Raw genomic sequence first — 17,241 nt, forward strand, 5'->3', positions numbered from 1 at the left:
CAAAACAAATGTTTTATTTAATTTTAGATAAAACAATGAAGAAAAAAAATGGCAAAGAAATAAAAATGTTTTATATAAATACAAATCAAAGTAATTAAAATAAAAACGTAAAAAATGTTTTATTTAAATTCTAAATGAACTAAAAAAACCCGGCAAAAGGAACGCTTAATTTAAATGGAGGTAAAGTAATTAAAATAAAAACCCCAAAAAAGTATTTTTAAATAAAGTAGTTACTTATAACTACTTATAAATATAGTTACTTATAAATATAGTTACTTATAACTACTTATAAGATAGTTATCTTATAAAAACGACAAAGGGAACGTTTTATTTAAGTTGTAAATATAATAATCATACACTAAAGTATTTTTACGATTTTTCGGAAAAGTATTTAATGAACAAAAAAGATTAGTTGTGATTAAAAAACACTATTTTTTTTGGCAAGGGCTTTTTTATGTACTCGGCAAAATTTTTTCAGGCATGTAGTCTAGCATGAATTGGCTTGAGCGCGAAAGCGCTGGCTAAACGGAGAAGATTGTAAGTGTAACCATTTTCAATTTCTTCCTTTTACATGTTAGAAAATATTCTTTCTTTAAAAGAATATTTTCAAACATGTAAAACTTGGATTTGATGTTTACTTGTATATTAAATTGTACGCATCTTATTACAATGAAAATTTTATTCTAGCAATATATAGTCACTGAAATAACTTGGTGAGCAATTGCTAAGAAACTTGATTCCTTGTTATTAATATGTGAAAAATTACAATAATTTTTAATGTCTATTATGTCTTTTTAATGTCTACTATGAACTTTCTTTATTGTTTTAAACAGTAAGATAGTGATTAGTAAAAAAAATTTGAAACTTTTTTAGTTTGTATGTGTGTGTTTGGTGTGTGTGGTTATTGTGCTCCTAAAAGACCTAACAATCTCATTTTACCAATGTGCTTTTCTGGCTAGAGCTAGCATTAAACCACAAATCTCTTGGTTCTGAGCCAGAACTCTAACCATTACGTTATGGCTGCTTTATATTAATAGTTTAGTATTGAAGTTTAACCAAACTTGAAAAAAAGTTTTAATTCTAATTAAAATGTTTATTCCATCCAAAAAATTAAAAAGCAATTTAAGCAAAGAAAATACAACAAATAAAAGAAAATAAGTGTATGATCAGTTGTAAGATGCAATTTGAACCACATGGGTTAATAAAAAGAATTATTAAATCACAATTATTTAAATATAGATATCGTTTACTCGTCAAATTGCATCTTAAATATTTAGTAGTATTATACGGTACATAATATATAATCAAGATATAAAATCAAACTTTTTTTTTCAAACTAATTCTTGCTTAACTAGACTCCATGCAACTGCTATTTAAATTGGGAGTTACCAAAGAATAAAGAATATTGTTAGAGAGAAAGAAACAATTGACAGAAGACTTTAAAAACAGTAAATTATTTGAGTCTCGAAAACTTGAAGATGGAAGAGAGTTCTAAAACATTGATGTGCAAAAAAAGAAACCAGATGAATAAAAGTTTTTAGAGCATGATATAATCGAGTACTTTTTATTTTGTTTTTCAGCTAGTTTTTTGCCATTCTTCTAACAAACTTATAACATTCTATTTGTACTTAAAACTAATGGTATCATATTGTCATGTTCAACCTCATGATCTTATTCTCCGTATCACCATACATATCACATTTTTGAATATAGATGCAGTGTATAGATTTTTTTTAGTTTATGTATAACTCCCAACGTCAAAATGTTATAATAAATGTCAACAAATGCAGTCTTTTTCAGTTGCCGAAAACCATTTACTTTAATACCTAAACCAGTTTGATTACTTTTAGATGCTGTATGGAATTAAAAAATCAGGGATATGAGGTTAAACATTTATGCACACTCTGTTAAGCAATTATTGAACAGATGTTATTGCAGTGTCTTGAAGCCACCTTTTTTACATGACAAAGCAAAACATTGAATATTTCTCTGCATTCACTATTGCATGGGATATTTTTAAAATCAAAATTATATTGTAAGCATAGTACACCTCAAAATTTAAGCGCTTTCATTAATTAAAATAGGTATACCCAGTCCTCCATCCTGTGGAGTTAATTTTATGTTAATAAGTTTGCAAAATGTTAAAAATTTGAGATAATTGATTGAATGAACTTTTAGACCAGACTCTTTTTGGTAATAGAAATAAAGCTTGTTTTTAAAATACAAGTTTTGTTATAATGTAGACTTTCATTGCAGTATAGTTAGAAAGTAATACCAAACTTTTTTTTTTCTTTTTATGTTCTTCCAAATGAAAAAATACGTTTATGACATTAAGGAATCTCTTTAAAGCAAATCACAAGAAAGTAATTTTTTTAATAATTATTGTTTTATATTTTACTGCCTAGAAAATAACATTTTTTAACTAAGAACAAAAAATAAGCAATATAACAAAATTTTTGATTATAGTTGATATATATAGATATATATATAAATATATCTATATATATTTATATATATATCTATATATATTTATATATATATTTCTTTTATATATATATATATATATATATATATATATATATATATATATATATATATATCTATATATATATATATATATATATATATATATATATATATATATATATATATGTATACACATATGTATACATATATATATATATATATATATATATATATATATGTATACATATATATATATATATATATATATATATATATATATATATATATATATATATATATATATATATATATATATATATATATATGTATACATATATATATATATATATATATGTATACATATATATATATATATATATATATATATATATGCATATATATATATATATATATATATATATATATATATGTATATGTATATATATAAATATACACATTATATATATGGGTCGACCATAAATTATGTCACGAAATTTTTGTTCATTTTTAACCCCCTCCTTTACCTCCACCCCTACCCCTTAACCTTCCATACACCGCTGGTGCCCCAAACCTGGCCAAAACCACTGCTCAGGCCTACTTAGTGCCTGTGTCAAGTTTGGTATTGATTGGTTCTGAGGAGTTGACGCCTATAGCTAACATCAAACAAAAAAACATTTTCCAGTGGACCAAATTGTGAATCTAAACCATTCTCGAATTCCCTTGAAAACACACAAAAAATTTCATCAAAATTGGTCCAGTCGTTTAGGAGGAATTTAGTCACACACACACAAACACAAGAAATATATATATAAAGAAATATATGTATATATATATATGTGTGTGTATATATATATATATATATATATATATATATATATATATATATATATATATATATATATATATATATATATATATATATATATATATATATAAATGCAGCATTAGACGCATACGATGAAGATGATGTCATACAAAAACTGGAAGTTGCAGGGGCTTCAGTATATACATCAACTATTTTATAGCCTGCTGCCACAAAGGAGTACTGCTACATGGACCTAAGGGTTTGGCATGGGCCAGCAATCTTTACTTTCATTATTCTTTTTTTTTCTTTTTCTAAAAAATACTACATGCTATAAAGGTAGGGAAAACTTGTAACAATTTGTTATCCATATGCGCTATAGTATATATGTGTATGTATATATATAATAATATATATTAAAGTGAATTAAAAAAACAAATTTATACATATACAATACTGGCTAAGTTGTTTGTTTTTGCTGTTTGGAACAGATTTATTGGTTACTGCTACTAGTATACTCTACTGGTACTGGTATACTTTTTGCTTTTTGCTATGATTTAAAAAATAAACAACTGGTTAACTAAAATTTTTTGTTTTTCAACTTTGCTTTGTGAATTCTGCTATCATATATTTAGTATTCAACCAACCCTATCAAACTTGGAAAATATAATTTCCCAAAAGACATTTTTAATAAAAATCAAAATAATTAAAAATCAAATTTTTGCACCTTGACAACCAGAAAATAAACAAAAGCAATAAACAAAAAGAAGATTGAAAGATAAACTGTAAAATAAAAAAACTATAATAACTTTAGCCTTATTTGAAAAAAGAAAAAGAAAAAAAAGCACTTTTAAAGAAAAATTTAATAATTAAAAAAAATTGATAAACAATATTGATATTGATAAACAATAGAAAATAAATTAAAAAAAAAAGAATGTCAACTGTTGCAGGGCTAAAGGTCATTGCAGATGGATTGACTGCAAGAATTCAAAACTACTTGTTCTAGAGATAAAAATGTTATTGAACAAGAAAATTAAACTCAATAAAAGTGCATCTATAATATCTAGTGGTGAATAATGGTAACAGCAAAAAACATTAAAAAATCACAAAATCCATTTGATATAATGAATTCTGTTGTACAAGAGGCTAATGAAAGAACTAAGAGAGACAAAAATCCATTTGATATAATGAATTCTGTTGTACAAGAAGCTAATGAAAGAACTAAGAGAGACAAAAATCTAATTATTTTTGCTATAAAGCAGTAAAAGAAAAATGACAAAGCAACATGTTTAGATCGTGATAAGCAAGAGGTGATAAATGTTTTTTCTAAAATAGGTGTAGATGTAAGTGGGGTTAGCATTTATGTTTGTCCTAATATTAAATCGACAGAAATACATTTTGGTTTTTTAAATGCATTAGAAGAGCAAGTATGTTTGAACTTCATTTTGGTAGTGATTTTAACAGGTTGTATCTATAGATCTATAGAATAAATAACCTGAAAGCACATCATATGAAAGCTGCCTAAGAACTAATGAAACCATATTATAAGTTAGAAATGTCTTTATCCTTCTAATTTTAATGGTATTTTAATTAGTGTTGATTTTAGTTATTATCAAATTACAAAATTACTATTATTAGTTGGAAATGAATTGGGATCAACAGCTGTTGAAGGTCCAGACAATTCGGTGGCGTATAATTTCAGTGATACTATATAAAACTCAAATTTAACGCAATTTGGGTTTGAACTAACTTTCCAGACAAGTGGTGCAAATTCAACTTTTATACTCGATTTGATATTAGCAGAATACCAAGAGCGTGTCTTTAGTAGATCGTATAAATTCACCAATATTGATAAGACACATCATTATGTTTTGACTACTACATTAGAGATACTAATAAATTAGTGTTGTTGGAATCAAAACATGATTACAAAAGGAAACTATGCTGACATGTGCACATATTTTAATGATATAAATTGGAACAGAGTTTTATCAACAAGAACTTTGAGGAAAGTTATAACATTTTTCTACCTTATTATTCAGCTGGTTGCAAAAATTTCATACCAAAAGAAAAACCATGAATGGGTCTAATAAAAAAATATTTGGTTCAACCAAGAGTTAAAAAAGAAAATAAAAACTAAAAATTTAATACGGAAAATGAATAGAAATCAAACTTTAAAACAACAACTAATTGAAAAAACATGCAAAAAATGAAGTTATGACATCCAAGTTGGAATTTGAATTACAGCTTATACAAAAGTCTAAAAGTAAAATCAAAATTAATATATAAGTTATATATAATTAATATATTAATACTATAGTTATATATAATTAATATAATAATATTAATATCAAATTAAAACAAAACTTTAAAGACCACATCAGAAGCATTTATTCTAATGAAGGTAAACTTTTGATTGAGGGTCTTGACATTGCAAATCGTCACAATAATTACTTTCAATTAGTTTTTGTTAAAGAAAGTTGTGACTATAAAAAAAACATTGCACCCTGTACAAACGTAAATTTCTGACCCATACAAACATAATTTTCTGACCCGTACAAATGTAGTTTTTAATGTTATAGAAATCAGTTAAGCAGAAATTCAGGAAAAACTAATGACACTTCAAAAGTGTAGGTGTGGATGGTGTAAATGGAATGATTTTAAAAAATGTGCTGCAATCTTAACAAAGCCATAATGTATCTTCAAGAAATCATTGGGAGAGGTGAGTTACCAAATATATGGAAACAAGCAAATATATGGAAACAAGCAAGTTCCTCTTTTTAAAAAGGTTAGTAGATTACATGCAGAAAACTGCAGACCAGTTAGTATCCATCTAATGCAAAATTTTGGAAACTTTAAAAATGAGAAAAGTTTTTATACATTTAATTTCAAGTAATCTTTTAAATGAGAATCAAGATGGCTTTATGAAAGAAAAATTATGCGTAACAAATCTACTGGAGTCACTAGATTTAATAACGAAAAGCCTTTGGAAAAAGTATTGTTATTATCTATTGTTATTATTTTCATAGATTTCTCAAATGTTTTTAATATTATTCCCCATAAAAGATAACTAAGGAAACTTGAAATGTTCAGTATTTGTATACAGCAATTGCACAGTATATAAAATTCATCTTAGTATTTATTTTAGTTTTAATTATTTTTAAAAATTACAATAACTTCAAATAAATACAATAGATTCAATAAAATAAAAATAAATATTTATATGGAGCAAACTTGCATCCGTTCTGCTTCTAGTACAGACAGATTTAGCTGTTGAATGAGAACCCATCCTTAGGCCTCAACCAGTTGCCATAACTCTGGGAATTTTGTTATGTAAAAAGTGGTTTTTTTCAATGTTAACTGATATAAAAATAGATTTTAGTACAGTTTTTTCTTTTATGCTATTGTCTAGTATTTTATGACATATAGCAGGTACAAAATTTTGTTGCAGCGTTAGAGTTGCAACATTTTAATTTACACCAGAAGAAAAAGCTGCCTAAGGTACTTTCAGGAGCCATCTTGCATGAAGTAACATAAAATAAACAAAACAATAATAAATCAGCAAACGCTGCAACTTGATGAACTGTTGCTGTTTCTTTTTTACTAATTTTTTCACTAATTAATTGTAAGTAGTTCTATTGTGATATAGTAAATAGCATTTGATAGCAAATCTATCATGATGGTCATTTCATATAAAAACATCCTGACCATGTATCAGTATTGTTTTATTTTTACTTGATATGCAATTCATAAACTTAAAATCCAGGACTGAAAAAATGTTAAAAATATGTGTTAGTTCTTGTGATATTTTCACTTTAAATAATGCTGATTCAGCATTTTAATGATAATCTAAAAAGAAAAAACAACTTTGACATGTAATATTTAAATAATGGTTTGGGGATTTTCTTTTTTAAAATTTAGAATGTCTATAGGTTTTTGCTTAGGCAACTCAAAATTAACATTCTGAACTTAATAACCTCAAGAAATACCTTGTTTATTCAATTTTATTTTTATATATTAACTTGTTACTCATTGGTTTTTAAAGCTAAAATGGTCGACCGAAATTCCTGGGGAAAATTTTTAATTGATTAGTTTATTATAATTAAATTATAAATTAAGTGAAGACATGTTGATTAGAGGAAATATCTAGTTAAAAAAACATTAATATTAATTTATGCGGTTATTTACATGTTAATTTGGCATGTGTTCCAAAACGCATTGTAAGAAGCATTTTTAATAACAGAAGTCAACAGCACCATTTTTTAAACAATAACATAAGCAGAGATCATAATCTAAACATTTTAATGTATAAAATTTTCAATGGCTGACTCTTATAGCCACTCTTATAAGGTAGGTGCAAAAATGTTAATACTTGCTCAAGAAATATTAATACTTAAACAAGAATCATGGACATGTACAAAGATATCAAATTAGTTTAAAGTGTCTAAGAATCTTGTTTAAACCCCAATAAAAGTTAAAAATGAACATATTCCATATCTTTTATTCTAATATTTTGTTCAAAATTGGTGTTACCTCTCCCAACCCTTTAAAATTCACAAACCCTGATGAACAAGGCAACTGTGCAGAGAAAAGTGGTGGGGGTGTTACTACCAAGGGCATGGTGAGATTCATTTCTTGTAATATAACAATTGTTATTACTTTTTTTCTCCACGCGCATATATGCATGCGAAGAAAAATATATTAAATTCTTTATCTCATATATAAAAATCTGGATAAAAACACAATATTTTTTATAATTTTAATCCAGGAAACAAATGTGCACTTAATGTGTTTTTTTGTACATTGGGGAGCTCTTTGCCATCTGATCTTGATGTTTCCATCACAGCTAGTTACTTAACAGATTCTGGTATCTATACAATATTATTTTATTTATTTTAAATTTAAAACTAGTTTAGAGGTAAGATTCTTTATAAGGTCAAATTTTTCTTTTATATAACAAGATTTTAATTTGAGTTTAAATGACAAGACTTCTTGTTGTTTTAAAAGTTTCAGAACTTTAATACATTGGAAATCTTTGCTTTAGAAGCACCACGAGTTGTTCAAATGTCATTTGAACTACCTCTTGATTTAATTGCATTCGGTAGTCCACCATTAAAAACAGGAATAAATAAGGTTTTACTTGTTAAATGTGTTTATTTTTCATTTTCAAGTTTTTTTAGTTTCATGTTTTTGTAATATATAGATTTAATAATGAGAAGTAAAGAAATAAAAACATTATATGAAAGTTATGAAATAAAAACAAGAAATGAAACAAATATTCGATCAGATATTTTTTCATTTAATTAAAAAAAAAAAAATTGTTTCAGTTGGTTATTGAAGTCAATAAAGACACAGTTAATTTGGGAGAGATATTTCCAGGTTTCTTTTTTTTTTAATTTTTTATATAATTTTATTTTAATAGTTTTTTCATTTTTGTTTCCTGTGTTTTCAAAATGTTATGTTTAATATTACATTTACAAAGTTTGTTTGTTATATTCATTGTATGCAACCATGGCTATTTGTCTTTTTCTATTGGAAATCATTACAAAATAAGATTTTTTATGCGTTTTATTTTTATAGTATAGTTTTCATTTAAAATATTGTTTAAAAAATAAACAAATTAGTATTTGGATATTAGACATGGTTGAGGATGCTGTTATACCAATAAGTGGTCTTGGTGTTCAGTACTATGGTGGTCCTATTGTAACTTTAATTGCTTCTAAACAGACAAGTAAGTTATTAACATTACTGCTGTTTTTAAAAATATTTATAAATATAAATATTTTTAAACATGAATTTTATTCTTAAACTTTAGATTTAGAAAAGCAAAAAAATTAAACTTAAAAAGTTATTTTTTTACTTTTCTTACTTAAACCTACTTAAAACTTACTTAAAACTTACTTAAAACTTACTAAAAACTTAAAAGTAAACACTGATTGTATGTTTTGATTAGTAAATTTATGTTCTTTAAGTTCAGTAAGTTTTGGAAAATTTCAAAATGTCCTGCATAATTAGATTTGTGAAATCTGCATAACCAGCTTGTGAAATTTTTTTTACACAGCTTGGTTTCTAGAGAATTTATAGCTCCGACTTGGCTTCCAGCTTCTTATGAACTTTTTAAATTACATTTAAATTATTAATTTATAAATTAATTATAGAAAAAATTTAAAAAGATGATTGGTACTACTACAAGCAGTTAAAACAAATTTGAAAATTTAAAATTATTGCTAAGAATTCATTTATAATTTTTAAAATTTTTCGAGATCTGGAGCTGCTAATTTTTCCTGGCAATAGCCCTAGCAAAACCTAGCTGCCCAACAAGCCTGCACTGAACAGTTATTGTGGGCTGATGAATTTAGTCATGTTTGGTGTTGACCAGTATTGTTCTCATTTGATTTAATTATTAAACAGTATAATCAAAAGTATTTAACAGCAGTATATTTACTTTTGTCTCTGAACAAAAACTAAAGACATAACATCACAATTCTGACTTCAATATATATTCTTTATATATTTTTATATATTTTTTTAAAAATATTCTTCATATTTTCTTTATAAATATATATTCTTTTTATATATATATATAATTCTGACTGTCTTTTGTTTTTGTTCATATGCTTTTATTTAACATGCTTTTTAAAATAGTGTGAAAAAAAATGCAAAAAAATGTATTTTGTTATTATTTTTTTAATTTCAATTGAATTTTAATTAGGAGTGAGAAAAAAATATGAGGCATTTGTTTGTTGACATATTTCAACTTAGTTCTATAAACTAAGATTTTTCATTGTAAATTTAATATGCTAAACTCTATATTTGAATTGTGCAGTGTATCATGGCTTTCCTTCCAATTTCCATTTAGGCTGTCAGGATAAAAGTTGTGTCACTCAAACAAATTATGGTTTAGTATATTACTTATACCATAGAAGTTGTCTCCAATAGTTTTTAAAATCAAAATGACTTTGGCATGTAGCTTTTATTTTAGAAATATTAGTCAGAAATATTCTCTGATCAGAATAAGAGTGTTGGCCAACCAACCAACCAACCATCTGAGATATTTTCAGGTCAAATAACCTGTAGTTAACCTCAAAAGTGGGAGGAAAAATAAGTCTAACATCATTTTTGGCTTTGAAATCACAATTTTGAATTATTTTAAATTTCATATTTTTACATTAAAAGTAATAATATAATAAAACATTTTTTTTAGTTCTATTTTATTAGTACTTTCTATAAAATCTTTGACTTTTGCTAAAAGCTATGCTCTGAATGTCTTTCCCTTCTTTTATATCTAGACCAGGTTGGTTTAAACTTGGCATATATTGCTTCATTGTTACATTGTTCAGCATATCTTTCTAAACTCATTCTTTGATATTTGACAACTGGAACTAAATGGTCAACTTTCTTACCAAAGTTTAAAGCTAGCTCTCATGAAGAGATAAATGAATTCATTAACTTGGTAATAGATTTCTCAAATCCAGTTTCTGAAGTGCTACCAAAGCAAGCATTTTTAACACATCTGAAGATTTTAAGATATTCAACAAAGGGAGTGAGATGACAAATTGTTTTTTTAATGACAAGCTCTAATTCATCAAGATGTGTAATGATAGTAGTAAGTTGTTGCCATCCCAACCCTGAAGAATATTTTTTGATTTCAAACACTCATCAAAACCAGGTCATAAATTTTTTTTTTTTTTTTTTAAAGCATCTTTGCTTCCAACAAGGCTGCAAGCAATCACTAATTAAAGTTGAAAGTTACTGGAAGAGAAAAGATGAAGATTGTAAAGCAAGATAACGATTGACGGACGACTTAAAGGATTGCAAATTGTATGAATCAGGAAAGCAAGATGAAGGAAGCGAATTCCAAAGAGCTGATGTTCGAGGAAAAAAACTAGACAAATAAGCATTTTTGGAGCACTTAGGAACAGTCACAGAAAAATGATGAGACTTAATTGAATGACGAGTAACACGAGAATGAATTTTAGTAGATGGCACAAGAGACACTAGCTCTTTAGAGCAGTGTCCATTATAGTATTTGTAGAAAAGAGAAAGAGAAGCAACATTACGACGATGTAATAATGGTTGGAGGTTGGCTGCAAGAGCAGGTCCAACTATGTTTACAATGTGTTTTTGCACCTTGTCTCAAAGAGAAAGGGCATCATTAGAAGATCCGCCCCAGATATGGCAACAGTATTCCATACAAGGCCGGATTTGAGATTTAAAGAGATAGAGAATAGAATCTGAAGTAAGAAAGTGTCGATCTCAATAAAGAGATGCAACCTAAGCAGATACTAATTTTGCAACTGATTTGATATATGGTTTCCAAAAAAGATTGGAAGTAAGAGTTAATCCTAGAAGATGAAGAGTAGATGACTCATCAAGTACATCACTGTTCATAAATATAGGAATATCTAAATTATTGCGATAACAATTGGCTGAAAAAAATTGAGTTTTATCTGTATTGAAGTTCACCAGCCACTGTGAGCCCCATGCTGTAGCAGAAGTGAGATCCTTTTCAAGCTCAAATGGCCCCTCCAAGCCATTTGAGCTTGAAAAGGATCTCACTTCTGTTTCTTATCGCGACAAGAGTAAATGGTAGTATCATCAGCAAACAATGCCACCTTAGATGTGAGAATATCTGGAAGATCGTTGATGTAAATTAGAACGAGTATAGGGCAAAGGATAGAACCTTGAGGAACCCCTGAAGTTACAGAATAATAAGAAGAGTGCTGTCCATCGAGGACAACTTTTATACTACGATTGGAAAGGAAGGATTCAATAATCTTAAAGATGTTGCCAGATACACCATAAGAATAAAGCTTATGGAGAAGACCAGCATGCCAAACTTTATCAAAAGCTTTTGAAATGTCAAGAGCAATGGCCTTAACCTCTCCACCTTTATCTAATGCACGATAAAACCTATTGGTTATTACTGTTAGCAAATCAGCTATAGAACGAGAAGATCGAAATCCATATTGATGGTCAGAAAGTAAGTTATTAGATTTAAGATGAGAAATTAAGTGTTTGTTAATTAAAGATTCAAAAATCTTGCTTATGATAGGAAGAAGACTAATGGGACGGTAGTTAGACGAATCAGATCGCTCTCCAGAATTTTCGAAGATAGGGATAACAGATGCCGCTTTCCAGCAGGCTGGAAAACAAGACTCTGATAAGCACTTGTTAAATAGTTTTGAGAGTATAGACAACAGCTCCAGAGAACACTTCTGCAAGACAATAATATTTATGTTGTCCGGGCCACAAGCTGTAGAAGAGTCTAGGCAGGAAATCACTTTAGATACAGAAGCTGGAGTGATATGAATGTCAAGCAATGGATCAACCTGTTTGTTGGCAATATCAGGTAGAACGCAAATAGTGGAATCAAGAGATGATATTGATGAAAAGTTCTTCGCAAACAATTCAGCTTTGTCTTTAGGTGAGGTGACAAAGTCTGAACCATACAAGAGAGGTGGAATTAAAGATTTGCCCTTATTATTAATACTATTAAAGATTTTCCAGAAGTCACGAGAGTCTAATTTTTGAGATGAGATACAAGATTCCTTGACCTGAGAATAGCGGGCTTTTGGCATTAGACAAAACCTTTTTACAATGGTTTCAAGCAGTAATAAACAGATGTCTGTTTTCTGGAGAGTTGTTTTGCTGATAAATATGGAAGTAACGATTTCAATTGGGAATCGCAGCAGCACAGTGTGAGGAAAACCATGGAGGAGAGTGAGGCTTGACCTGGAATTGTCGAGAGGGAACAAAAGATTTCATGCCAGCCTGAATCCACGAAGTTATGTAAGAAGCACATTTGTCGACAGGAAGACAAAAGATTTCTACCCAAGGGCCATCACGAAGAAAATCACAGAAAGAGTCCCAGTCAGCTTTACTGTAGTTGTTAGAGGTACTATAATAGGGGGATTCAGGTGATGAAGAAGAATGAGATATTAGTTTTAGAGAGATCAAACTGTGATCAGAAGCACCTAAGGGTGAATGTGGAGAAACTGAGCACTGACTAGGGTCAGAAACAAGACATAAGTCGAGTAGAGAAGGTAAATGATTCGGGTTGTCTGGAAAGCGAGTTGGAAAGTTGACTATTTGAGTTAGGGATTGAGAAAGGCAAAAGTTGTGCGCTTTAATGCCTGCAGAATCACTGACACTAGAGCCAAGCCATTCAGAGTGGTGAGCATTAAAGTCACCGACAACAACTATATTAGCTGATGGATAAAGAGAAGCTGTAACAAAGGCTCCAAATGTGACCTCCGCAATGCACACCAAAAGTACAAACAGGGACACCATCCATGCGCAACATGGCACTGTTAGTACTTTTATATTTTTCAGCTGTTGATTGAATCAGCCTCTCTGAGAGCTACCACAGAGTTCCGGATACCTGACTACCAGCCCGCCTCAGAACCATAAAACTGAGTTTTAGAGCTGTACCCTCATTAGGAGATAATAGAATGAGTTGCCTAGTCATAAAAACATAGACACAAGCAAAACCCATGCATTCAGTCAAGAAGATCCAGCATTCAACATCCTAAACTGGAAACAATGTATTAAAAATACATCTGCGCCAGTCTAATAGAAGAAGGAGGGGGTGCGAGGCTGGTCAACAGATAGAATCTGTTTACGCCTTAAGTCTTTGCCTAGGAGGCCTTCTACAAGACAGTAGCCGGATGCATTTAACATCTGCCCAAAATGAGTATTTTTATAAAGACACTGTCTCTAGCCTTTACTCAACCAAGAGACCCAAGGCAGGAGGTGTTTTAAGTCAGAGTTTGCATCTCCTAGCCTTAGCCTAAAAAGGCATATTCTACAAGGAAGCTGAACATGAAGCAGATTGTACTGGGTATCATGTTACCAGTAGCAGGATAACCTGACCTGACCTGAATAAGATCTAATAAAAGAGTTTCTAGTAATGAAGCGAATCCTATTATAAAGTGAAGTTTTGGTGGAGCTACAAAATTTCAAAGTTTTGGGATCCTCTTCTTAGAAGATAACTCTGGTATTTATTACATTCATACAAGCTTTCATAAGAGTTTTAATAAATCCAGTCTAAGCATAATTGGAGTACCAATAACCCAAGCTTTCCAGAGAAGCATGTTTAGGGTATTCCTCAGCATAATTGGAGTACCAATAATCCAAGTTTTCTCAATTTTCCTGACTCATTTGTTGATAGTCTCTCACCACCAAAGGCGTGCTCTCTAGTTAACATGAAATAATAAATCAAATACTGAACTAGTACGTTTTAAATCAAATGCTATATTGAATTGAACATTCTCCAAGTTTAGTAAATTTTAATTTGATTCTGGAACACCTGCTGTGATTCTATGTATCTGTATCTGACATCTTTGAACTCCACCATTTAAAAACTTTCCAGAGTTTATATTATTCTCATCAGGAACAAATATATTTACAAAAACTTTCAAGAATAATCCCCCACAGTCTAAAGAAATCCTTACAAGAGTACTAAAAAAATCCATTTTCAATTGTTCCATTATATTTAAAAAATAAATTTGATGTTTCTGAGACAAATACATTTCAGCGAAGAACAGGTTCATTTAGTCCCAAGAACTCGATCTAAATAACAAATACTATTTTAAAGAAATGTTTTTCATTTGTGTTTTAACTTTGTTTATTTATAACTGTAATAAAAATATTTATTCTATTATCTTTTTGGTTTCATTAAATCTTGAGATTAATGAATCTTGAAAGTTTAGTGTTTCAAAGATTCGATGAATGATCTTGATTTGATGGATGATCTTGATTCAATAGATAATATTTTACCTATACCTTTTCTAAGAACTGCTACCATATCTTTTGTTTTATTTAATGAATGTTGTAAAATAATTTGCGATTCTTTAACAATTGGATCAACCAATACAGTGAGTGGTTTTTCTCTTATTGATATATCAAAGTTGGATTCATATAACATTTTTTCTGTTTCCATTTTTCTTTTGAGTATTTCTGTTGCAACCTGTTCAGCTTAAAGACAAACAAGATCAAAAGCTAAACTTATAAGGTTGGTAACAGCAGTTTCTTTTCCACACTGGTGTTCTAACCCTGCTTAATTGTTAGAAAAACAGCTTGAACATTCCCTGTCCCAGAAACTGAAACAAAACAATAGTTTTGGTTTCAGTTTCTGGAACAGATTTATTTTGAACATTAATCTTAGCCTGTCTTCTTAGTCGAATCAATCTTGAAAGTATAACTTATATAAATGTTAAAGCATTCATTTAAACATAATTAACTAGCAATCAAACTCATTTGGTGTACCATTGCATATAATATATAGCATTATATATTAAATAAATACATAAAATAATCAAATATAAATCCAAAATAAAGTCATTTTTAAAAAAAGAATGTTAAAGAATATGTTGTACTAAATCATAATTTGAGTGACGCAACTTTGATCATGATGGTTTAAATGGGGAACAGTGATGCTTATAGAAAATTTTATCTGGAATTGAAGAATGAAACTCTTGAGGAGAACGAGTGGCCTTTTTTTTCCCCTCTAATTTGAATTTGCATTCTCCCTATCACCAGAAAAAGTAATACTTTATGAATATTAATTTAACATCGACTTAATTCGTTTTTAGTTAATTCGTAGCTGTGTATAAAATTAAATCCAGATTGGTCACTAGTTATAAACAATAGTGAATGACACAAATTGTTGCAAACTGCATCTGAAAATACAATAAACAGGTTTTGTGTGTTTCAAGTTTTTGTTTTTTAAAAATTGAAAAAAAAAAAATTATTTTAAGGCCGCTATCGTTTACAAAGCGATTCATTTGAAGCCATGTGGATTATTCTTAATACGTTATTGAAACGATTAATGGTTTTCTACGAGAAAAATTCAGTTAGTTTGTTTGTTTTTATTATCGTTCTTAGTATTCTGATCTTTATTTGTTTTCAACATTTTCTACAACTTAAGAAACCAATTGAGTTTTTTTTTCCTTTAAGAATGGTGTACCATTTCGCTGTTCTTTTCAAGGACCAATACCCCACCAAGAGTATTTTCTCTTGATCGATAAACATTTTGAACTACGGCTGGCTTTAGATTTATATTTAAAAATGCTCTCACAAAGAGCTCATCAGTTTCGCGTTATCCAGAAAAGACTTCTAACGAGATTTAAAGACAAAACTCCCGCCCCATTAGCTCATCTTGATACTTTACTTGATGGAACATATAAGCAGGTAAAACTGGTTTTTTGATTTAGATCTTGTTATGGAAAAGCATTTTTATGATTGTTAAGTTATGTTGCTACGATACTTATGACTTTGACGTATTTTTAATTTATGTATTGTTTAATAATCTTTTGTTTGTTTTTGTTTTGTTTTAGTTGCTCGCTCTAGGAGAGCAAATAGAAAACACTCAGTTGGCGTTGTTGCACGCTAGTACAGCATTATCAAGCGGAACAAGATTAATCAACTTACTGATTAAGTACGCAAATTCCTTTTAGTAGTAAACATTACGTCAAAAAACCTAATTTTCTTTTCTTTTCTTTTTTTGACGTAATGCGTAATTATTAAGCAATTGTTAATTTCAAGTTAAAAACGAGAGAGCTAAAAACGAAATTTTACACACAAAAAAAAGTCACCTAACCAATTGAATCGGTGAAAAAAAAACAGTAGTAGTCCAATATTTTCATTTCTAGATAATCAATGTTTAAGTTTTAAACAGTTTAGCAAAAAATAATGAATGAAAGATAGACTAGTATTATTTTTGTAGTACGTAGAGAGATCGACATAAGTTAAATGAAATTATGAAAAAAAGTGCAAATAACAAAAAATGGACTGGTACTGTTCTTTTTCTCACCAATTCAATTTTACATCAAAAGTTTATTCAATGCTTGGAACGTTGAAAAAAATATTTCATTACATCAAAAAAATATTTAAGATAGTGTAACATTTATAAGAAATTAAGAACTAAATAATAGTATTTTTGTATCATATCAGCCCATCATAAGGGGCCA

The 17,241-nt window shown here is 28.6% G+C and overlaps 1 protein-coding gene across 1 annotated transcript in view; it reads left to right on the forward strand.

Annotated features, from left to right (window-relative positions):
- LOC100213544 (protein PTHB1) overlaps positions 1-17,241 on the forward strand; it is a 60,509-nt gene that overhangs the window by 42,046 nt on the left and 1,222 nt on the right. Inside the window, exons 15-21 of the mRNA XM_065799518.1 lie at positions 8,037-8,135; positions 8,313-8,401; positions 8,596-8,647; positions 8,907-8,999; positions 16,030-16,124; positions 16,229-16,462; positions 16,609-16,709. Of these exons, the coding sequence (XP_065655590.1) occupies positions 8,037-8,135; positions 8,313-8,401; positions 8,596-8,647; positions 8,907-8,999; positions 16,030-16,124; positions 16,229-16,462; positions 16,609-16,709 (763 nt within the window). The remainder of the gene's footprint in view (positions 1-8,036; positions 8,136-8,312; positions 8,402-8,595; positions 8,648-8,906; positions 9,000-16,029; positions 16,125-16,228; positions 16,463-16,608; positions 16,710-17,241) is intronic.

This window comes from Hydra vulgaris, chromosome 06 (genome assembly GCF_038396675.1).
Source record: "Hydra vulgaris chromosome 06, alternate assembly HydraT2T_AEP".
Classification (NCBI taxonomy): Eukaryota; Metazoa; Cnidaria; class Hydrozoa; order Anthoathecata; family Hydridae; genus Hydra; species Hydra vulgaris.